The 24,040-nt window shown below is 46.1% G+C and overlaps 1 protein-coding gene across 1 annotated transcript in view; it reads left to right on the top strand.

Annotated features, from left to right (window-relative positions):
• The window catches only part of LOC127009417 (lachesin-like), a 321,398-nt gene that overhangs the window by 222,891 nt on the left and 74,467 nt on the right, over positions 1–24,040 (top strand). Inside the window, exon 6 of the mRNA XM_050882510.1 lies at positions 1,175–1,382. Coding sequence (XP_050738467.1) covers positions 1,175–1,382 — 208 coding nt within the window. The remainder of the gene's footprint in view (positions 1–1,174; positions 1,383–24,040) is intronic.

Consider the following 24,040-nt stretch of genomic DNA (forward strand, 5'->3'; position numbering starts at 1 on the left):
CGGAGGAGAGAGAGGGAGAAGATGGTCACGCTGCGGCTGAGAGAGAGTCAGAGATAGAGAGAGAAAAGCGACGAAAATGGCATGGAAAAGGAATTAGGAAGTGAGGCGTGGATGGTTACAGAGAGAGACAGAGGGAGAGAGGGAGGCGTCGAGGGGTATAGGAAGAGAGGGGGAGAGAGGGGGAGAGAGAGAGAGGAAGGGAGGGAGGAAGGGAGGGGGCCTAGGAGGGAAACACTGCCCCCTCGCCTCCCGGAACCCACAAGGACGCTCGCCACTGCCACTCTGACTAATGCAGAAAGTTTCGCATTGAGATTTTCACAGGTCGCTCCGCCCCCACGCCGCTGGTTTATGAGGCTGTTTGTTACCTACGGGGGGTGGGGGGAGGGAACTAGAGGCCGCGTGTGTGCCTTGAGGGGGGGAGGGGGGCGGAGCAGCCAGGCGGGTACCACTTTATTCCCACCGTCAAGTAACATGAAGGTGAAATTGTATAGTTAAGAGCCTCGTGAATGTAAAGTCTCGACCCGCTCCATGGAGAAGAGCACCCGCCGGAGAGCATGTTAAAGCTTCTCGGTGTACGACCCCCGCCGCCGCCTCACACGCCAAGGCTTACGTCCTCAAATAGCGCTGATTAAGGCGCCGCGTTGACGACTCCGCCGCCTCGGCCTCGTCAAACATCGTTGTGCTGAGCAGATCCGGCTGGGCGGGGCGGGGGAGGCTCGCGGCCCAAGGTGGAGGATTAATGGCTCAGCGCCGCCGCTACTGTGTCTAGTGTTAACAGTTTACTCGTTAAACAAAGCAGTGTGAAATGCGTGTGCTGAGTGTCGCTTACTGGCGGGGCTGGCGAGGAAGTTTAGTTCTTGTGAAACCGTGTAAAGGACGTGAGGGCCGCAGCGCACGAGCCGGGTGTTTGGGGCCCTTGTGGCGGCCTCGGTGGAAGGATTACCACGGGGCGTGAGCCGAGAGGGTTTAGCGTGTAACTATGTGAGTGATATTTGTATATTATTAATGTCATAGTCATTCAACTTTATAAAAATGTGTTATATAGTTATTGTTTTTTGGTGCTTCCTGTGGTGGTGTAAAATGTTTGGCAGGGTGGTGCTGAGGGCCATAGGTGAGTGTTGATCGTGAGCACGTTAAGTCCCTTCTCACAGCGGCTGTCTCCCTTCTCCGGCAGGTGGCGTGGATCGCCTTCGACAAGTCTGCCATCCTGACGGTGCAGGAACACGTCATCACACGTAACCCGCGCGTCAACGTCACCTACGACGGCCACCGCACCTGGACGCTGCACCTGTCCCGCGTCAACGCCTCGGACGCCGGCACGTACATGTGTCAGGTCAACACCATCGTGGCCAAGAGTCAGTTCGGGATCCTCAACGTGGTGGGTGAGTACCTGACGAGTGTTTATTTTCTTATTTACGGTGAGGCGGAGAGCAGGTAAGAACACCGAGCTTCCTGTACTTGCTCGGCCGTGAGAGTATTGCCCTTTGTTGTTGTTGATTGTGTCATCTTTGCTCACGTTCCCGTAAGGTCCTGCCTGACGTGTTTATTTGGGTGAGGCTGAGGCAAAGGACAGGTAAGGCGCGGCGCCCCCTCAGCTGCCACGGCTCTGATAGTTATCTTCTGTATGTTGTTGCTGGCTGGTGTTTACGTCCCCCTAAAAAATCTTCTCACGTCCCTCGCAGCCAATTCTTTAATTCTGAACCATATTATTATTCCTCCATCTTGGGGTAACGTCTGCTCCCCTCACCATCAAACCCTCCCACACTATGTCTCTCCTAGCAAAAATCTATTCCACTGTCGCTAGTTTATTTTTTTGGAGACACTCCATGAATTAGTAAGTATTTATTTATATATTACCGAACAGTAGCACTTTTCCTGCTCACTGAACTTGGTGCCTCTTTTAAACGAGACTTTCAATAAGCAGGAAAAGTGTTACTGGTCGGCAATATATAAATAAATGATTACTAATTTATGGAGTGCCTGTTCAAGAGTCTCGTTGAAAAGTCACCAACGTCCCATTATTTAAACTCTTCTGGCGCGTCTTCTATGCATCGCCACACTTCCGCGGTGCTCCGGGAGAGTCGAAAAACTGGCGTTTGTTTGAAAAAAGACAAGACCTTTTATTACGCCCTGACCCAAGAACACGAGGGGAAAGGTGGCCCGTTGATCATGGATTATGCAGAAGACGTCGTCAGGTTCTCTATCGGTGAAGTTTTCTTCGGCACGAATTGTTAACAAGGTGAAGGGACGGGAAGGGAGGGCGGGAGGGGAAGGGAGTGGGGTGACAGGGGGGCGAGGAGGAGGCTGTGTGTGTGGTAATTGGTTTTCCGAAAGCAAGACACGACTCTGAAACACACTTGCCGCAACACTCCACAAGTAGTTCATCAATGACACGCGTCGCCTGCAGCGCAGACACCCACACCCACACCCACCCACAACAGGAAGCGAGGAACGACGCATCATCATCTGGGATCATTTTATACCTTCCTTGCGAATTTTCCTCGGCTGTAATGGTGTTGCGTGAGGTCATTGCTATCTGTGTCACCCAAAGCACAAATCAGTTCGATCTGTCCGCGATACTGATGAGTTAGGTTTAATTCCGATTATATTCAATTTTGTCCTGAATCACTGGGCGGCCCCTAAGCCCACCAGCCTGATAGGGCATCTGGGCAATCTTAGCTTGGGAGCATCAAGGCGACAAAGACAGGAACTAGCCGCCTACTCCATGTCCGGATGGTTCAGGACATGTGACGCTGGTCCACTTGATTTTAAACTCGTGAAAGGATGGCACTCAAGCCTTACATTAATTGACACGCACCACAGCGCCATAAAAAAGCTGCACCACGTCACGTTGTTATTGCGAGGGCAGCTTTATGACTCCTGTGCCCACGTTGCCACGCATCGCCGCCAGCCGCGTGCACACCTACAGCAGCCAACACAAACTTGAGCTTCACACCCTGGCTGGAAGCTCCCAGGCAGAGCGACACTCAATTGTGCCCCCGGACTGGTGGCTCCTGAAACTTTGTGCATACGTTTAGCAGGCAGTGGGAGGCGCTGGCGTGGGTTAGCCGCCTCACCCACCACCTATTCGTACATCCTCCTTTGCCAGGACACGAGAAAGGCCTACGTGGACAGGTCTGCCGCCCCGCTTGGATGCTGGACGTACATAACGTATCGCGCAAAACTTTTAAGAAACTGTTGTGTGTAGCTCTGGAGAGTATTGAAAATAGTATAGTTACAGATAAACTATTACTAGGGATAAGATACGGTTCAGATGCATTGATATTATCGCCCCATTCGTCCAAACAAGCTACACGTTGCCATAGTACAGTTCCCTTGACAATCATCGTGTGGTGACGGCGCGCGAGCCCCAGATCAAAGCCATCTGCCTGCAATGTCCGCCTGGGCCTCGGCCACACGGAGGCGGCGGCCCTGTCCTCGTGTGGCTGCAGCGAGCCAGAGCGTCGCGTCAAGGTTTTATTCCGTTATCTGAGGGACAAGTTACGCCATCACGCGTCAGGGAAGTTTATTCTCGCGCATGCCGGCCGTGGACGTGTGTGTGTCGGGGCGAGGGAAAATATCGCCTCGCCCCGCCGTCACTCCGACCAGCCATCGGACGCGACATGCACGGCCGCCTCCAAAATGCATCCAGACAAGTTTGTGTTAATATGTTACTTGGTGTCAGTGGCTGCCGATCTACCTTCATGTACGTCTGTCTCCTTGCGGAACGATAGCTGTTGAGGGGTACAGGTCCGTATTATTAAACTCTTCGGAGCCTTACTACATCTATTTAAAAAGGATCTCGCGAAGGTTCCCAGAGTTTTCATTGACGGTCATATGAGCCTAGCAGTAGTTTTGCAAGGCTTTCGCGCTATGAAAGAGAAACCACTCATGACAACCCGACGTGCCTCCTAAAAAATAATCGTAGCAAGAACACGAAAAATGATAATACAATGTCACAGTAACTCGTACCTTGTAGAGTCTCCCACCCTTCCAGCTCTTACGGCGTGAAGGCGCGGGCAAAGTGATCAAGTTAGCGGTAATTACTCACTCTGAGGGCAAAGCAAAGTGCCGGAGACTCACTTTTCTGTGAGCGCCGCGCCTCCACATTAGCCTCCTGTGTCCGGGGCGTGCTATAGGCCTGCGAGCCCTTTGAAGAATAATTAGGAAAGACTCCAGAACGTGATACAACCTTCCTTCCTAACGCAGGCAGCTCCATATTAATCATCATGAAGTTAGTTTGAATTTCAACATATACACACGCACCCTCCTCCCCCCCACACAGAGCCACCACTACCCTCCTTCTCCCCTCTCCAATACAAGCCCAACAACAAGAAACTTCATATCTCATCTCTTGCCAAATCAGCTACCTCAAAAAAAGAAAAAAACACGTGTCCGGAGCAGGCAGGTAACAGGTGTTGTCGAGCGATGAGGTAAATAGAGGAGGCAACACCCCGGTGGCTCCCGAGCGGCCAAACTTTAGGCATTAGCGTGGCCTTGGACGGGCGAGCAGCGGCGATGTAAAGACAAGGGACGGACGGGGCGAAGGGGGAAAGAGAGGTGTTTAGTGGGTGGACTATAGGGCTTAAACAGAGAGGTATATCGAGAGAGAGAGAGAGAGAGAGAGAGAGAGAGAGAGAGAGAGAGAGAGAGAGAGAGAGAGAATGTCTAGTGGGTGGACACGAAGTAGGTGTAGAAACGTAAAGTAACGTGCTTAAAATAGATATAAAGAAACGTTAACGAGATTATATGTGTGTCATTCCTCATGGTCTCCTCACGTGCTGGACTTGCGATCACCAAGCCAGTTCCGTTCCCTCCCCGAAAGAACTTGAAGGTACTTATTGAAGGGTTTGGGGAGCGGTGTGTGTGTGTGTGTGTCTGTGTGTGTGTGTGTGTGTGTGTGTGTGTGTGTGTGTGTGTCTGTGTGTGTGTGTGTGTGTGTGTGTGTGTGTGTGTGTGTAAAACGTCATATAGAAACAAAAACAAAAAGAGGAAAGAAATCATGGCACAGCATTCACGGACCAAACCCAAAAAGAAAATACACAAAGAAATGCTCTGAAAATAGAAGTCACTCCCACCCTCACTAAGAAAATAATAATAATAATAATAATAGCGAAAAATGTGACAAAAAGCATAATAAAAGGGAGAAGAGAAAACGCAAAAACGAGCTGCACTAACGAAGGCCGCGAGAATGAAAGGGAAAAAGACTTGCTGGAATAACTCGAAAATATAATAGAAGCGAATGGAGGAAAATTATGTGATTCGCGTGGAAGGCAGAAAAGTAAGAGAGGGAGACAAAAATCTACCTGCGAAAATGTGGAAGAAAATTGCAAACTAGAATAGATTTAAATGCAATGAGAGAAAGAAAATAAAGCGATTTGAATTCCAAGCATAAAAAGAAGGAGAATAAGACTAGCAGCGAAGGAGAACGGAAGAAGGAGAAATACAACTATGCGAAAATGAGGGAAATAAAATAACAGGAATAGGATGGATGGATAATAATTGTGAGTTCTGGAAAGTTAAAGGATCTAGATGGATAAAGAAAATGTTAGAGAAAAACACAAAAAAACAGCCTCGAAAATACAGAGAATACAATATACGTGAATAGGTTGATATCATTATACAAAAAAGTTGCAAAATGCTTGAGTGATTCACAAGTAAGATAAAAATATAGTGTTAAATGTAGATAGTAAGGGAGAAAATTGCAGATATCCGAAAAGAAACACACACACACACACACACACACACACACACACACACCACACCACACCACACCACACCACACCACACCACAACACGACACAACAAGCAGGATACACTAATAAGGTTTTGCATATAAGGGAAGGAAGATCTAAGGTTGATTGTTGATAAGAAAAATAAGTCTATACACGTTACTCACACCTTTCAATAACAAAATACAATAAAAAACTCACTAATAGTCAAGATCGAGGCAATAAGGTCGTGGGAGGAGAAAGATAAGGAGGGGCGTTGTCTCCTCTCCTCGGAGCGAATGTTGATGGTTAAGAAAAACTTGAGTATTCACGGTTGCCCGCCATCAAGGGCCCGCGTGCCTGAATCAGCCGCGACCTGAATCACTGATGTTTTCTTCCGCGAGAGGCGAGAGGGGAACGAGGAGGAGGACGAGGAGCAGGAGGAGCAGGAGGAGGGGTCGTTGCGAGGCGGAATAATGTTAAATGGAGCAGAATGTTTTGTGGTTTGCAGCGTTTTGGTGTCAGGGAGAGGCTGGTGCAGAGGGACAATAGTAGCAGAGTACGCCGGGGAAGGAGAGTGTGGTGTGTCGGGGAGTAACTGCTGTACTGGGCCGAGGCTTGGTTAGGTACACCCAGGCTAGGCAGGGATGGGCGGAGCGAGGCCGGCCGAAAAGTACAACACTGGAAAAAAATGGAAAAATGCAAAGTTCAGTGAAAGAGGAAACGGAGAAATTGGTTTAAAAAGGAAAGACAAAAGTTGGAAATAGTGTTCAGCTTCAGTAAATTAAATAGAAATTGAGAGAATGCTAGAGAATAATCCGGCAAGAGAAAACAATTGAATAAAAGACAAAGGAAGGTACAATAATCAGTAGAAAGGAGAAGGTAGACAGTGAAATTCTCATTGACAAACAAAAACATAAAGAAGAGTCAGAAAATATTTAGCAGTGGAAAAAAAAGAAAACAGACGAGAAAAAAAACGGAATGCCTTGTGAAAGAATATAGAGGAAGAGAAAAATCTAGCAATGATAAATGACGAGAAAATACTTTGTAGTTACTAAATGACAAACAATAAAGTAAAGAAAGGCAGATTAAAATTTAACAGTGGAAGACAAGAAAGTAGATTGGGAAATATAGAGTGACAGGCAAAAAATATAGCAAAAGCGGGAAAATTCAGCAGTTAAAAAATAAAAACTTCTTGGGCAAAAAAACAAAGGAAAGGCGAGAAGGGGAAAATTTATGTGAAAAAGAAAAAAATAAGACTAGGAAATAGAGTGACAGGAACAATAATATAGGGAAGGCAGGAAGAATTTTAACAGTGAAAAAAATATTAGGAAATACTTAGGATTTACAGAATGACAAACAAAGAAAAAGTAAAAATAGCAAAGGAAAATAGGAGAAAAGACAGAAAATGATATTGATAAGGCAGGGAAAAAATGACAGAAAAAATATTAGAAAATACTTAGGAATTACAGAGAGAAAACAAAAAAATAATAAATGAAAATGAAATACAGGAATAATTCAGCCCTGGAGAATAAAAGGAAAGACTAGGAAAATACAGACTGACAGACAAAAAGCATATATAGGAGAAAGGCAGGAAAACTTAGCAGTGAAATAAAAAAAACTAAATAACGACAACAAAAGAATAAATGAAATACAGAAAAAAATTACCAGTAAGAAATAACGGAAAAGACTTGAAAATACAGACTGACAGACACACAATAAATAGAATAGGAAAGGCAAGGAAAGTTTTATCAGCCGGTGGAAAGGTTGAAAAAAAGGACGACGAGGAAAAGAAATTTGTAGTTACCAGAGAAACGCCAAAAAAAAAAGAGGAAAAAAGCAGAAAGGGAAGTTCTTTGAAAGTAAAGGTCTAGTGAATACGTCATGTTGTTGTTGTTGTTGTTGTTGTTGTTTTTGCTGTTCTTTATAGTAGTAGTAGTAGTAGTAGTAGTAGTAGTTGTTGTGGTATTAGTGGTGGAAGAATGCGAATGAAAGCAACACACACACACACACACACACACACACACACACACACACACACACACACACACACACACAGTCCCCCCTCCCCCCGCACACATAGACCCCCCCACACACGCACCCTTCCTTCAACTCCCACCCCCACACACAACATACAACCCTCCCTTCCCCCACCTCCGAGCCACCCCCCCACCCACAACCTCCCCTTTCCCCCCTCACACACACACCATGTATTATTCACTCCGTCCTCACACGTTCACTCCCCGATGTATATTTCTTCCCCTCCGTGATTTTAGGCTTTCCTGCGCATGCCGATTCATGATGACTCAGTTCCGCTCTTCTTTTTTCATAACTTTTTTTGATGATTTGATTGACGGTCAGCGGGCGCCAGGAAAAAGGGTGAAAGAAACTGTAAAGCCATGAGAGAGAGAGAGAGAGAAACAAATCGACAAACAAACAGACGGACATACAAAAACAGCCTGAGAAATAGATATACAACATACACAGACAAAAAAATACAATCAGACGAAGGAACGAACACACACACACACACACACACACACACACACACACACACACACACACACCGATAGATAGACAGAAAATAGATATAAAGAGAGATAGCCAGACAGAATGTGTGTGTGTGTGTGTGTGTGTGTGTGTGTGTGTGTGTGTGTGTGTGTGTGTGTGTGTGTGTGTGTGTGTGTGTGTGTGTGTGTGTTGTCTTGCATTCTTTTTCCTACACAAAACTTTTTCTCCTCTCTCTCTCTCTCTCTCTCTCTCTCTCTCTCTCTCTCTCTCTCTCTCTCTCTCTCTCTCTCTCTCTCTCTCTCTCTCTCTCTCTCTCTCTCTCTCTTTGTTCTCTTAGCATTTTAATTTCTTTCTCTCTCATTATTCTCTTTTTCCGTCGTTGCATTTGTTAACGAACGAAAAAAAAATTGGGCGTTGACAAAACATATTCAAGTATACGAGGCTTATACTATATATTTTTTCCCTCTCGTCAATTTTCTGTATTGCTTCTCATTGTTGTTGTGTTGTGGTTGTTGCTGGCGATGGCGGTGGTGGTGATGGGGTAGTGGTGGTGGTGATGGTGGTGACGGTGGTGGTGGTTTTGGTGTCCCACGCATTCACTTGTTTTTCGTCTTCTCATTAATATTTATAAATGCTTTTCGTGGCTGTTTTTTTTTCTGTTCGCCAGTCGTCATAATTATCAAGAGTGCAGTTCGTTCGTTCTTCTCGTATGATATTTTCTTTTGTCTCCGGAAGCTCTCTGGCTGGAACCGTAGGAAAGACATGGAACGTGAGAATGGTAGAGAAAAACATGAATGAACCGCAACAGATTTTTTCGACGGTTTGCGAATGCAGAAAACTAACTTGATAATAGTAGGTGATATACGGGAAAAAGTCTTATGGTAGTGGTAGTAGTAATAGTAGTAAGAACATAGTAGTAATAGTAGTAATAGTAGTAGTAGTAATAGTAGTAGTAGTAGCAGCAGCAGTAGTATTAGTATTAGTAGTATTAGTATTACTATTATTAGTAGTAGGAGGAGGAGAAGGAGGAGGACGAGACAGACAGTCAGAGAGAGAGACAGACACACAGACAGACAGACACACACACACACACACACACACACACACACACACACACACACACACACACACACACACACACACACACACACACAGCAGGAAATGATAACGCGGAAGCTCGGAGCGGTGGCGGAATTTGTTTAAACACAGAAAAATGAATTCATTGGTAAATTACGTGCAATAAAATATCTCAAGCAGTTTATTTATTAGTTATCTTGCATATACTTATTCCGCTCTCTGTCATTTTACCGCTGGGATCGTTTTATTATTATATTCTGTTACTTTTCCTTCTGTCTATTAATCTATTTGCCCTAGATATTCGAATGACGAGTAGGAGTGAAAGTGGACTTCGCAGGTCACCTTCACCTTTTTAATTGAATCTGATAATGCTCTTGTAAATTCTGTCTCCTACTTGGCTGTTATTTTCCTTGGTGCTTCATCGTCACATGCAGCTTGTCTTTAAAATCTATCGCGTCTTATCATATTTTCATCCTTCCCTTTATTTTCTGGGCCTCGAGTCGGCGGGTCGGAGGTCGCGAGCCGGACTGAACAAGCGGAAAAAGATAAAAGATCAGGGCCGTAATTAACGAAGCCCTAGGAGCCGCAGGTCTGTCCGGGCTTATTATCACACACCCCGCCGCCCCGCCCTGCCCCCTCCCTCTCTCTCGGGCGTTGAAGGGAAGAAGCCGGGCGGTGGTGGCGAGGTGGCGGCGAGACAAAACACCTTTTGTCGCTCTTTGTTTTTGAGGGAACTGTGGAGTGTGTGTGTGTGTGTGTGTGTGTGTGTGTGTGTGTGTGTGTGTGTGTGTGTGTGTATATCTGTCTTAATCTTTCTCTCTATCTATCTATCTTTCTATCTATTTATCTATCTGTATTTGTCTATCTGTCTATCTGTCATCCTTTCGCCCTCTATTTCCTTCTCCTTTTTTGCTATCTTAAGTATACGGTCATTATTTACTCGGATTCCATTGTTATTGTTTGTTTGTCATAGCGACGTTCCTGTCCAACATCACCTTGCTGTATAAACGGCTGGACGAACTCTTGAAACCTTGATATTTTCCACTTGTACTGAAGAGGAACAAGAGTCAGGTATTGTAAGGGGAAGACAGAGTGACATCCATGCTCTCTTCCTTCGTTACTTCCTTCTTGCCTTACCGTAGTGGCATCCCAATATAAGAAACAAAGCTCTTTTCATAAGCGACTTGAGAATCCTATAAATCCTTCTTAATCATCCTGTGTTTTAAATAGAAATGCAAGTCAGGTATTGTAAGGGGAAGAGAGAGTGGTGGTGTCCAAGCTCTTATACATCGTTATTTCATTCCTGCCTTATCGTAGTGTCATCCCCATACAGCAGAAACCTAAAGTCTTGTTATCAACGACTTCAGAATCCTATAAATCCCTCTTAATCATCTTGTGTTTTAAATAGAAATGCTGCAAGTCTTATCGTTGAAGCGACCCCATCCATCCCACGGCAAGACTCCTGTTATGAACGACTTGGCTGTTCTTTAAAGCCTTCATATTCGTCTGCTGCCTTAAAGAGAGATGCAAGTCAGGTGCTGTAAGGAAGGTGAAGGAAGGAAGGAAGGAAGGAAGGCGCAGTAGAGGCGACACGTCCATGGACTGCACCCTTCCTGCCTTCCTTCCTTCCTTCTTCCTTGCCTTATCTCCCTCACCACTCACGCAATGAAAAGTCAATATCGTCGCCGTGATGTCAATAAGAAAGTAATGAAGAGTCTTACGGACCATAACAGGGGAGGGTGACGCACCACCACCACCACCACCTCCGCGTTGCAGGCTGTATACATGTATAAGGAAAGCGCGTCCGTTGTCCAGTGTTAAGACATGATGGTGGTGGTAGTGTTGTTGTTGTTGTTGTTGGTGGTGGTGGTGGTGATGGTGGTGGACCTTGGTTAGGATTGTAAGGAGTTGTAGGAACGAGTTGTAACACACACACACACACACACACACACACACACACACACACATACACACACACACACACACACACACACACACACACACACACACACACACACACACACACACACACACACACACACACACACACACACACACACACACATACACACACACACACACACATGTATAACCATCCCTCACCCCATCACGGTCTCTCGCGCCACTGACCTCCTCGTCGAGTCTCTGCCCTCTGCAAAATGGTCCGCGTGGGCTCAATAGGACCATGCCAGGGAGTACAGGGCCATAAACTAAACACACACACACACACACACACACACACACACACACACACACACACACACACACACACACGTACACGCTTTTACCTTACTCTATGCAACTTCACACTTCCCTTCTTCCACTTCGCGTTGTTTCCCTTTCCCTTCCACCTTATCTTCTCCTCGTCTTTCCTTGCCTTGCCTTCTCTTCCTCTTCTCGCTTACAGCCGCCCAGTTTTCGCTTCTTCTCTTCATTTCGACACTTCATTCACACTTTGTTCCGCTTACGTCACTGTTTTGCACTTTCTTCAGCGTTTTATTTCTAGGCATCACTTTTTACTTCTCTCTATGCTCAGTACGTTTCTCCCCCCTCACGAAATCCCTTATTAGTACATTCTAACTCTCCCACACTTCCCTCATACCCGTCATACAACTCTTCTAAAGGTGACGTGACTGGAGTTCAGTTCTCTTTTCCTTCATTGTCGCCTAGTTGTGATCCTCTTCATATAAACCAAGCATAGTGAACCTCTTTATCATCTCCAGATCCCTGCATTTTCTTCGCCTGTCTTCTTGGCTGCAACTCGGTTCTTCTTATCATCATATTCTTCTTCCCTCCTCTCATTTCCTTCCACAGTAATCCCAACTTATACCCCACTCCTTCATCCCCTTCTCCTTGCTCTAGTTTACGTATTCTCTTCTTTCCATCCTCCATCCCTTCGTTCCAACCACATTGCGCGACACACACTCACATCCCCCCCCCCCACACACACACAGAGACCCTCCCTACACACACACACACACACGCACACACTTACACCCCCTCTCCCCATACACACAACATCGCCCGCTTTATGGGTCACAATGGCGTTCAGCTACGATTATTTCTGTCCCGTCAAGTCTCTGCAAAACACGGATACGACCCTCACTGTGCGATTTCCGGACGGCGAGCCACGCAAACCCGATGACCCAGAAGTAGGTGGTGGTCGGTGGCGGTAGTGGTGGTGGTCAGGCTGGGAAGGTTGTGGGTGGCTTCTATTACCGAGTGAGCGTTCCCATTCACACCGCGTTCTGTTAACCCCGTGGAGGTAGTAAAAGGCCGAAGCCAAGCCATAGTAACGCTGGGACTGGCCGGGGAAACAGGTCACGGGGATGGTTGTTTTGTCTTTCCCTTCCTCATAAACAGGTTGGGATCTTTGAAGAATCGCGGCCACATGTTAGTCAGACAGGAAGAAGAATGGGAGGGATTGGAATATGGTTGTGATTTCCCCGGCTGTGGTGAGTGAGATTTGTTGGCTCCGAGGCTGAAACTGACATAAAAGTACAGTAAATATTCAGGGAACTTTGATACTGTGGTGGTATTTATTTTTTTTAGTGATTTTGAAGTACTGATCGATTCCTGAGTGCATCGAAACTATCACTGTCTGTTCCGAGGGCGCTGTTCTTGATTGTGATTCCCCTTTTTCTTGTCTTTTCTTATATATTGATGTCACTGAGATTTGCTCCGAAGCCACGCGCAGAAAAATCATACTCTCCCATTGTAAATATGTTCTGTTTTGTAAGTTTTCCATTCATTTTAAATAGATTGTGTTTTGTGGACTTTAATTTTAAAGAAGTAGTGTCCTGTAGGCTTTTAATTTTTAGATAGTGGTTTGTGGGCTTTTCAGTTAATTTTAAATGATAATGTTTTGTGGTCTTTTCTTTTCCTACTGTTGTTTTGCCTTTGAACTGCCTCCTTTACCGTAAAAAAAATAGACTTTAGTAATACGTAAATATGTTTGTGCCTTTGTCTAACCTAGCATTTTCAGGGGTCATTGCCTCCTCCTACCCTCCACCGCCTGCATACTTTACTGGAAAAAAGACATTAGTAATAGGTAAATACGCTTGTACCTTGGTCTAGCGGCTCTAGCTTAACATTTTCAGGGGTCAGTGCCTTCTCCTTCCTTCCCTTCCCCCTTCCCCCTTCCCCTCCCATACTTTACTGTAAAAAAGGCGTTAGTAATTGGTAAATACGTTTGGGCTTTGTCTACCTTAACATTATCAGGAGTCAGTGTCTCCTCCTTCTCCTCATCCTCCTCCTCCTCTTCCTCCTCCTCCACTATAGTTTAATGAAGCATCGCCTGCACTTCTGCTTAGCGCATAGGCGAGGAAATGAAACTGGCTGTTTTTCGCATAATCCCCGTGACATGATGGCGGAGGAAATAAAACATCGCAAACCAAACGGAAAATTCACTAATGCTCTAAAAAATACTAATTGATTTTCAGTGCATTCTTTCGCTGAGGTCATTTTTGTTTTCAGACCGAACTGGAGACCCACGATACGAGTTATTAATTTTTTAACCTTTAGATAGACCCAATTAAGGTATCTCGATCATCTCTTCTGGTCATTCCAAGCACCATTAATCGATAACAGACATTCTCGAACACTTTTCTGCGTCAGTAAGAAGAAGAGAAGAGAAATATCAGTCTTAACATATGGATCAGACACTTGGCGCCTCAAAAATTATTATCTAGAGAGAAAGCCAAGCTGCTCATAAAGGGGAATTGGGAGAAATAAGCGACGCATAAACATGGAGAAGAAGCGAACAAAATAGATTAGATAAGACAAACGCTGAATATATTATAACGGCAATTAAGAATGAAAAATGAAGTTGGGGAGGTTATATCATGCTTAGTATTGATAAAACGGAGTGGTTACCCAGAAACTGTAAAGGTTAGGGCAATCACAGAGCCAGAAGAGATGAAAGTAGAGCATTTGCCGGAGCATGGTTAAGTTCACTAAAGTCGAATATAGAGGTGGATAACATTGGGAAAGGCCTTTATCTTATAGTGCAATGGGTAAAGCTTATGAGGATGATTCTATCTAACCATCTATAAAACCATTCAACCAATCCTACTCTCGCTTCTAAGGCTAACCAAGGGAGGTGTGGAGAGCATCTGAACTGTGCCGCTCCTACCTAACACTCGTCCCCCTCACCCTGCCCTGGAGAGCCCCTTATATCATTCAGACACTCGGGAGGGAGAACAGGGCATTTACTGGACGTGTGGAAGTTGACTAACACAAACTAAAGGCGGAGGGAGAGGCTGAAACAGGAAGACTTCAGGACCTCTTTTATTGGCAACTCTCCGCTGTCCACTTCCCACCCCTCCCACCTACTCTTTCTGCTTCCTCTGTTACTGTGTGTGTGTGTGTGTGTGTGTGTGTGTGTGTGTGTGTGTGTGTGTGTGTGTGTGTATTTATCTATGTATATATGCATCTCTATCTGTCTCTGTATCTATCTGTCTATCTATCCATTTATCCCCCCCTCACACACACACACACACACACACACACACACACACACACACACACACACACACACACACACTCAATATGTTGTTTAGTCCGCGTGTAGTCTGCGTCTAATGTCTCTTTCATAGCATCAAACTTTCATTGCGTCCCGCCCGCCGCCGACCCGCCAACCAATCCTCCCGACCCGATCTAACCCATCCCGACCCTTCCCTCCACCTCACGTCCCCTCTGCCGCCCGCTAACCACCCAACCCAGCCAACCTAACCCTCCCCTTCACCTCTTGTCCCTTCTGCCGCCCGCCACCCAACCCAATCTAACCTAACCTAACCTAACCCTCCCCTCTGCCGGCCGACCCTCACGTCAAATTTCACGTTGGAACAAAAGCGCATCGACACCCACCCAGCCTCTCCCTCTCTCTCTCTTTCTATCTACTGTCTCCCTCTCTCTCTTTGTCTGCCCGGCGCCGCGCAGAAGTCGTTTCCGCCCCTTCCACACCCCGACAAATAATGCGCCAGGTGTTAGGGATAGGCTCAATTATTTCCCCGTGTGTATTCCATTATGGACGGACTAATTGAACCTGTTAATCGACAATATGCGTCTCTTTATACATTGTGAAGGATGACTTGTTTATTTAGCGGAGTCAGAATCTCTCCCCCCTCTCCCCCTCCTCCTCCTTCTGCTCTCTCTCTCTTCTCTCCCTCCCTCCCTCCACTTCCTCTCTCCCACCCTTCTCTTCCCGCCTCTCTTCTCTTCCCTTCCCCATATCCTCCTCCACCCTCCCCCTTCTCTCCCTTCCTTTCCCTCCTACTACCGTCATTGCATTGGTCACTAAAGGCTCCTCTTCTTCCTCCTCCTACGTGTATTAAAGTATCCCAAAACACTAGTATAGCTCCCATCGACATGAAATAATCTGGTAACTTGCAATACAGTCGTGTCGCCGTGCAACATCGTCTCGGGGTGAAGTGGACGGAACCTTACAAGACTTCACGCGCGTCACAAATATTTATTCCTTTCCGTTGTTTTGAGGACACGTAACTGACCACCTAGATACTCGTGGATGCTGAAATAAGAATTAAAACACACTACTACAGTCTCCTCCTCTTCCTCCTCTTCCTCCTCCTCCTCCTCCTCTTCCTCTTCCTCCGCCATCACTCTCCTAGTTCCTTTCCTGATTGGCTCTGTCCCCTGTTTGTATGTTTGTTTGTTTGTTTCGTGTTCGTTTGGTCCGGCACAAGGACTTGTTAACTATACACACACACACACACACACACACACACACACACACACACACACTCACACGCACTCTCTCTCTCTCTCTCTCTCTCTCTCTCTCTCTCTCTCTCTCTCTCTCTCTCTCTCTCTCTCTCTCTCTCTCTCTCTCTCTCTCTCTCTCTCTCTCTCTCTCTCTCTCTCTCTCTCTCTCTCGGAATGGCCCTCTGATTGCTAAAGAAATCATCCTCAAATCCCTAGTGCGACCCTCCGTATCTCAACCCCGTTTTTCTCTTCTTTCCCTTAACAGGAGACAAACGCGTGGAATCCTCACCTTATCCCCACCTTTTTTCCTCGTCTTGTAATTATACCCGCTCGTTACGGCGCCTTGGTTGACACAGAGACCTGCAGACACAGCGGCCGAGGCTCCAGAACCTGAAAAAACTGGGCCATTACCTCAAGATTTGGCGCGTTGAGTCCCGTCTTAGCCCGCAAGGAACGGCCGCGAACCACAAAAATATGACGTACTGCGCTGAGCCCCAAAACAAAGGATTAGCGTCATTCTGCCTTAGCTTTTTGGAATGGGGTTAAGCGTCTTGTCCCTTGCCCTCTCTTTCCTTTCTTTTTTCCTTTCTTCCTCTTTCCATCGTCCTTTCTTCTCTTTCTTTCTTTACTTTCTCCTTGCATCGTCCTTCCTTCCCTTTCTTTCTTAGCTTTTTTCTTTCTTCGTTATTCCTTCCTTCTTTTTCACTTTCTATCGACTGCTTCTTTTTTCTGATTCTTCCTTCTCCTTCCTTCTTTCACTGCTCCTAATTTCTCTCCTCCCTTCATTCCTTCCTTCCTTCCTTCCTTCATTCATTCATTCTTTCCTTCATATCGTCCTTCCTTCCTTCATTCCTTCTTTCCTTCCTATCGTCCTTCCTTCCTTCCGTGTTTCCTTCCCTTCTTCCTTCCTTCCTTCCCTCACTAATTCTTTACTTTCTTCCTTCCTTCCTCCCTTCCCTCTCCATTCGACTGCCTCTCTTTCCTCCTCCTCGCTCCTTGCTTCTTGTTATTCCTCCTATAACTGTCTCTTCTTTCCTCTCTTCTCCATCCCTTCCTTCCTCCTCCTCTTTCTTCCCTTACCTCTCCAACGTTCTAGCTTGTCTGTTCTCTCTTCTTCTCTTCTATTTTTTTCTCTCATCCTTTCCCATTTCTCTCTTCTTCACATTCCTCTTCTCTTTTTTCTCTCCTCTCCCTTTTCCTCCTTCCACCTCTCCTTCCCTTATTATTTTCCTCTCTCTCTCTCCACCTCTCTCCTTTCTATCCCTTCTTCCCGTTCTCCACCTTCCACATTTCCTCTCTCTCTTTTCTTTCACTCTCCTCGCTCCACCTTTCTTTTTTTTCTGTTACTTCTCTTCCTTCTCTACCTCCCATATTCCTTTTCCTTATTCTTTCCTTCTGTCCCTTCTCTCCCTTCTCCACCTTCCACGTTTCCTCCTCCTAGTCTTTCCCTTTCCTCCCTCCAACTTTCCCCTTTTTGTTCCTTCTCTCCCCCACTATCCTCTCCTCCCCTCCTCCTACTCCTTCTTTACTCCTTCTTCTCTACTCCTTCTCCGCTTCCGCATCACCCTCCTCTCTCGGGCTACCCTCGTCACCCACACTGCCGGCACTTATCCTCGTCTCCGTCTCTCACTCTCTTTCTATCCACTCCTTTTCTAACCTCCTTAACTATCTAACGGTTCCTCCACTACATCACCTCATCAGCAGTTCTTGATTTCAGTATTAAAGCTAAGGATAAACATTATAATTCATGTTTTATTGGAGGTTAATTGTTCTTTAGGTGGGGTTCACGGATTTCTCAAGAGCTCTCGGAATGATGCAAGAATCTGGAAAATATTTAAGAACGTTGCGCTAAGGAATAAGGAGACCCCTGTATAGTTACGTGTCCACCGTTCAGCTCACCGCCACACGTTCTTCCGAGAAAGAAAAGAGAGAGAAATTTATTAATGCGGTTGTGTTATATATTTAAAACTTGTCTTCGGTGAAATTTTTCATGTGGAATTGTGTTTATCGTCCGTGGAGGCATGTGTCTGAGGTACTTTGTCACTGAATAGGGTCTATATCTCATTGTTGCTCTGTACCTTGCGTCTTTGGAGTGTGGCCCATATTCTCAAACATTTCGGAGCCCACACCCACACACACACATTTGGTAAGACTGATAGATGCTGTGTTAGTAGTTCCATAGGTAATTTTATGAGCTTAGCGGACGTTTTACATGACTTCTGCAACATGAAGGGTTAAAACGCCCATGAAAACCCAGTTAATCCTCTCTGTGGCCTTGGGAAGTAGTCGTAATGGGAACTCGAAACGTTTAAGAATATAGGCATGTGACCCTTTGTCCCTCTCTCTCCCTCTCCCAGTCTTCGGTGCAGGGAGGGAAGGAAGGCAGTAAGTAGCGTCGTCTGCTGATGCCTCGCCACTAACTTAGTAAAATTAACTCCGGCTACATTTTCTCTAATTGGTGGCGTCAGGGAGGCGAACTTTGCACTTCCCTTCTTGTAGTAGTTGTCTGTCTGTCCGTCTGTCTGTCTTTCCGTCTTTGGTTGTGTGGTGTGTGTGTGTGTGTGTGTGTGTGTAAGGGGGGCCCTGTCTGCCTGTCTGTATCTGTCTGTATCTGTCTTTATCTGTCTCTCTACTCTCTACTCTCTACTCTCTACTCTCTACTCTCTACTCTCTCTCTCTCTCTCTCTCTCTCTCTCTCTCTCTCTCTCTCTCTCTCTCTCTCTCTCTCTCTCTCTCTCTCTCTCTCTCTCTCTCTCTCTCTCTCTCTCTCTCTCTCTCTGATGTATAGGATGAGTCTCCCCTTCACACCATAACTTTGCTTCCATTAAAAAGTTTACCCGGTTAGGCCTCTTAGCGTGCGAGTCCCCATTATTTATCTTATCTCGCCTCGCTTCCGTCCCTCTTCATATACATATCCTTTTTTTAGCCACTCATTTTTTTTTGCGTCGAGGGAGGCAGCTCAAGGGCAAAAAACAAGGACTGGAATAAAGAGGTCCCCGCTAGACGCTGCTCCAACCACAGAACACAGAACGAGAGGGCAGAAGAGATGTCAGTTTAGGGTGGAGACTAGAGATGACTTGACTGATACTCGCCTATTGCTTGAATGGGTTGGTCAGTCATTAGCGTCATCATCATCAGTATTCTTATTATTGTTATTGGTATTATTGGTATTATTATTATTTTTTAGTGTCTCATGTTCAGCTTTCTTTATTTACCTCAACTATTTTTTTTTGTTTTGGTGTTGTTTTGTTTATTATTTATTTTTATGTTTATTTATCGTTTCCTTCCTCTCCTACTTGCCTGTGACCGTTGTTGTTGTTGTTGTTGATGTTAGTCTTGTCATTGTTATCATTATTATTATTATTATTATTATTATTATTATTATTATTATTATTATTATTATTATTATTATTATTATTATTATTATTATTATTATTATTATTATCCTTTTATGCTCTTTTTAACTCTTTCCCTCCCTCCATCCATCCTTCCGTCACTCTCTAACTCCCTCCCTCTTTCCTTCCTTCCTTCCCTTCCTCCAATCCTCCATTCCTGCCCCGCTTCCTTCCTCCCTCCTTCCCTTCTTCTCTCCCTCCCTCTTTCCCTCCCTCCTTCCCTCCCTTTCTCCCTTTCTGCCCCCCTCCCTTCCTCCCTCCTTCTCTTCCTCCCTCCCTCCCTCCTTCCGTATCCCAGCGGCTTTTGCATCATGAATTACGTTGACTTGTTTTTTGTTCTGTTGACACTGTTACATTTCACATTTTCCTTCCCCAAAGAGACACACAGAAAAGGTATTACAATAGTATACGTATGAAAGTCTGTCTATTTGCCTATCGATTTACATATATACCTCTTTGTCTATCTATCTTTTTTTCCATATCAACCTATTTGTCTATCCGTCTGTCTGCCTGTATGTATGTATATATTTATTTTGCCATGAAAATATAGAAGGTATAGATTTACGTCTCTATCTCTCTATATCTTTATCTATTTGTGTCTGCTTTATCTATCAGCTGCAGTATATGTTAAGGTACTTTCAAGCTAGCAACACATTATAGCTGGTATGACAACCCTAAGAGTACATAAAATACCAAGGAAAACTATAATACATTGTCGAAAGGCTCTTAGGTTCAGTACGACTATTTCCCAAGGCCACAGAGAAGATTAAGCGGGTTTTCTTTCGTGATTTTTCCCATTCAAGATGCAGAGGTCATGTTAAACTGTCACTAGGGTCACTAAATAGTCCTTGAAAACCCTAGGTACTTCTATGAAAAGCTTTTCAAACAGGCGAACTGAGGCGCCGATACATTTAGGAATACGGGCTCTACTCCCTTGCCTTCCCGACCTTATTCCTATGAGACAAAGAACAGTCAGAGATGCACCACCACGCCGCCGCCGCCCACCCGCCGCAGGGGAGCCGTGATTACACCGCCCCTGATTGTGAAGCCTCGTGGACGGACTTGTGTGATTTCCCTTCCTAGCGACGGCCGGCCTTTCTTTCTTGGCGTTCGAGATGCGTCTGTTTTTACCACATTATTAGAAGACAGCACAAGGGCCGGGAAAATTAGGCAGAAAAACCCCGACAAGTAATATTCCCTAGAATATAATTAGTAACATTAGAAGCCAACAGGAGGTTATTTATTCAGGCTCAAGAGTATCAAGAGATTCGTAGGTAAATTGTTTTTTCCTACTGTCTTTGTTGGAGGTCCATGGGGGTATTGAGGACACCGCACGGCATTAAATATAGAGCAAGTCTAAAAGGTATTCCGGGAAAGGCGGGTCGGCGCTGACGTGCACGCCTCGTACTGATGGTGGCACTATTTTTCACTGTTTTATATCCCTTCCTTACGGCGCCGCGCAGCATTTTTAGGACGCTCTCACTCTGCTGAAGACTGGGTCGTATTATGTTTTGTGTTATTTGTGTTCCTGTTTGGTTAATTTATATCAAGAAAACTATATGATTTTATATTATTTTGCTGAAGTCTCACGACACTAAAATAGGGCAATGAAGTTCTTAGGTACTGGCAGTGTAGGTCATTGGCCGCTGTTACGTCCACTGTATGATTGAAGGGATAGTTGTTTATGAATCTGTCAAGTTCGTCACAAGAGCCCCACACCTCCTCCTCAGTCAACAATCCTTTTCACGGCGCATAGCCAGGTTGCAAGGTCTCGTACGGCACCGTCACGTGCCACTGCCTTCCCATGGGTAACAAGTCTGAAACTTCTCTCGGGACTGAGAGACAAACTCACAAATCAGTCCTTTATAGATATTACTTTATTTCACTTATGTGTCATATACAATATGTATATAATACACACCCACACACACGCACACACACAAACACCCACACACACACACACACACACACACACACACACACACACACACACACACACACACACACACACACACACACACACACACACACACACCCACCCACACACACACACACACACCACACCTGCACCCACACCCACACCCTCACCACACACACACACAAAAAAAATGTAATCAGTTCCGGAACCTCTGCTATTGATACGTACACTACCGTGACGCTGGAAGGTGCCCAGGACTCAGGACTCAGGGCATTTCTTTCACAAAAGACGCATGGCAGTTTTTTTTGTCAGTTAGTATGTAGGACAGTTCTTTCAGTATGAACTCAAGACATTTCTTTCAGTGAGAATGAAGTGTATTTTTTTTTTAAGCAAGGACGCAGGATAGTTGCTTCAGTAGTTCTGTACATCAGTACTTAGAGATATTCACCTCAGTCACGCGCGGCAGAATTAGCCTCGCTGCATGTCGCCGCAGCGAGTGGGCGCGGTGCTGGCGTGCCGCGGGAGGCAGCGGGAGGCTGCAGGAGCCAGGAAGCAGGAGGCAGGAGGAGCCGCGGCGCGGCGTATTAGGACAGATTGCGGGGCTCCCCTCATATTGCCGGGAGTAAATTTTCCGGCGCGCCTCACCTGCCCGTCTGATCCGCCTGGGCTGACTCTATTTGTTTCCTGAATCATGACTTAATCCTCGCCGGGTAATACAGAACGCCACGCGGGGGGCAGGCACGCCGGGGCACCAGGGAGGGGCCAAATTCAAGGAACTTTAGAGAGATGAAGAAACATCACCTGGATCAAGGGATGTAAGGGAAGAGGGTCGTCAGAGTCAGGAAGAAATGCGAGTCTTGCCGCTGCCGGGCCGGGGCTGGCCGGGGAGCCTCGCCCCCCTCCACGTCTTGCACGCCACAATCAGTCACGCTTTCAGATTTTTATAAAAGTTCCGGAGAGTTACACACGTGCATGGACGGGGAGTTTCCAGCTGATGGCACGCCGGGTAATCCCTCTGAAGTTCCCTAGCTGGAATGCTGCCGCGTCCCCCGTCCCCGGCGAAGCCGCCTGCCGCCAGCGGCACGTGTTCCTTGTGTCGTCTCCCGGAACAATGCGGGGCGAGGTGCCGCTACCTGCCGCCAGCGGCACGTGTTCCTCGTGTCGTCTCCCGGAACAATGCGGGGCGAGGTGCCGCTACCTGCCGCCAGCGGCACGTGTTCCTCGTGTCGTCTCCCGGAACAATGCGGGGCGAGGTGCCGCTACCTGCCGCCAATGGCACGTGTTCCTCGTGTCGTCTCCCGGAATAGTGCGGGGCGAGGTGCCGCTACCTGCCGCCAATGGCATGTGTTCCTCGTGTCGTCTCCCGGAACAGTGCGGGGCGAGGTGCCGCTACCTGCCGCCAATGGCACGTGTTCCTCGTGCCGTCTCCCGGAACAGTGCGGGGCGAGGTGCCGCTACTTGCCGCCAATGGCACGTGTTCCTCGTGTCGTCTCCCGGAACAGTGCGGGGCGAGGTGCCGCTACCTGCCGCCAATGGCACGTGTTCCTCATGCCGTCTCCCGGAACAATGGCGGGCAGGTAGCCGTCGTTTTTCATCGGCGACGCTGCCCGTTACCTTCCTGGCCCTTAGCGACGTTATGAAGATTGTTGTGTACTAGTTTGGCGTAACCTAAATGGCCACTTTTCCTAAAATTATCCAAAGCTTTGATTAAAATTCCCGATCAAGTGGAACGCCACGAAGCATCAGTGGCCCTGAATGCCGCCTGACGCTACAGCTCATACAAAATCTTCACAGTTTTCTTGATACTTACTAACGAAGCCACGACACGGAGTTTGTGTTGAAACTTAATATTTATTTCTATATTTATTCATGGTATGTATTCTAGAAGACGCTTCTGCAACTCCCGAGAAGCTTTATTTTTCTTTAGAGGCGATGTAAAGGCCCGAAAAATATCAGTACAAGAGATAATTATCGTGTTTGTACACAGCTGCCTCCTCCACTACCTTACCGATGACAGCATAGCGTCACAAGGCCCGGCAGACACCGCTAACACTCATCATCAGGTCGTAATAAGTATATTTCTCTACACGTTCACAAAATGCTTCATAACTTATTTTTTTTATCTACCGCCGAGGCCACATTATTTTTTAGCACACAAACATTGAGTAGCAAATATTACCGTAATATTTTATGCTCGCGATCCTCTCGTGGAAGGGCAGCCGACACAATACGGAGGTAAAAACATGATGAAAACACCCGCTGAACACACACGACATTATTTTCAAAGTTTAATACCACGTGGGAGGGAGGAAGGGGCGGCCGCGCATGACAACAGAACCTTTTTTTCATCATTATATTACTTGCTGGTCGCCGGAAATTACCCTGAAATGAAACAACAAAATAATCAGCCAGAAATATAGAGTGAACATATTCCAATAATGTAAGTGTGTCATAACATGTTTATTCATTGTTTACTTATATGTATACCGTTGTTTTTTCTTAGATACTTAGATATTAACAGATAGACAGATAGTTACGTAGATTGGGTATGTAGATAAGTAGATAAAGAAGTAAGCTTGATAGGGAGAGAGGAGGAAGGGAAGAGGGAGGGAGAGAAGAAGGGAGGTAAAGAAGTAGACTTGATAGGGAGAGAGGAGGAAGGGAAGAGGGAGGGAGAGAAGAAGGGAGGTAAAGAAGTGGGCTTG

Source organism: Eriocheir sinensis, chromosome 40 (assembly GCF_024679095.1).
Source record: "Eriocheir sinensis breed Jianghai 21 chromosome 40, ASM2467909v1, whole genome shotgun sequence".
Classification (NCBI taxonomy): domain Eukaryota; kingdom Metazoa; phylum Arthropoda; class Malacostraca; order Decapoda; family Varunidae; genus Eriocheir; species Eriocheir sinensis.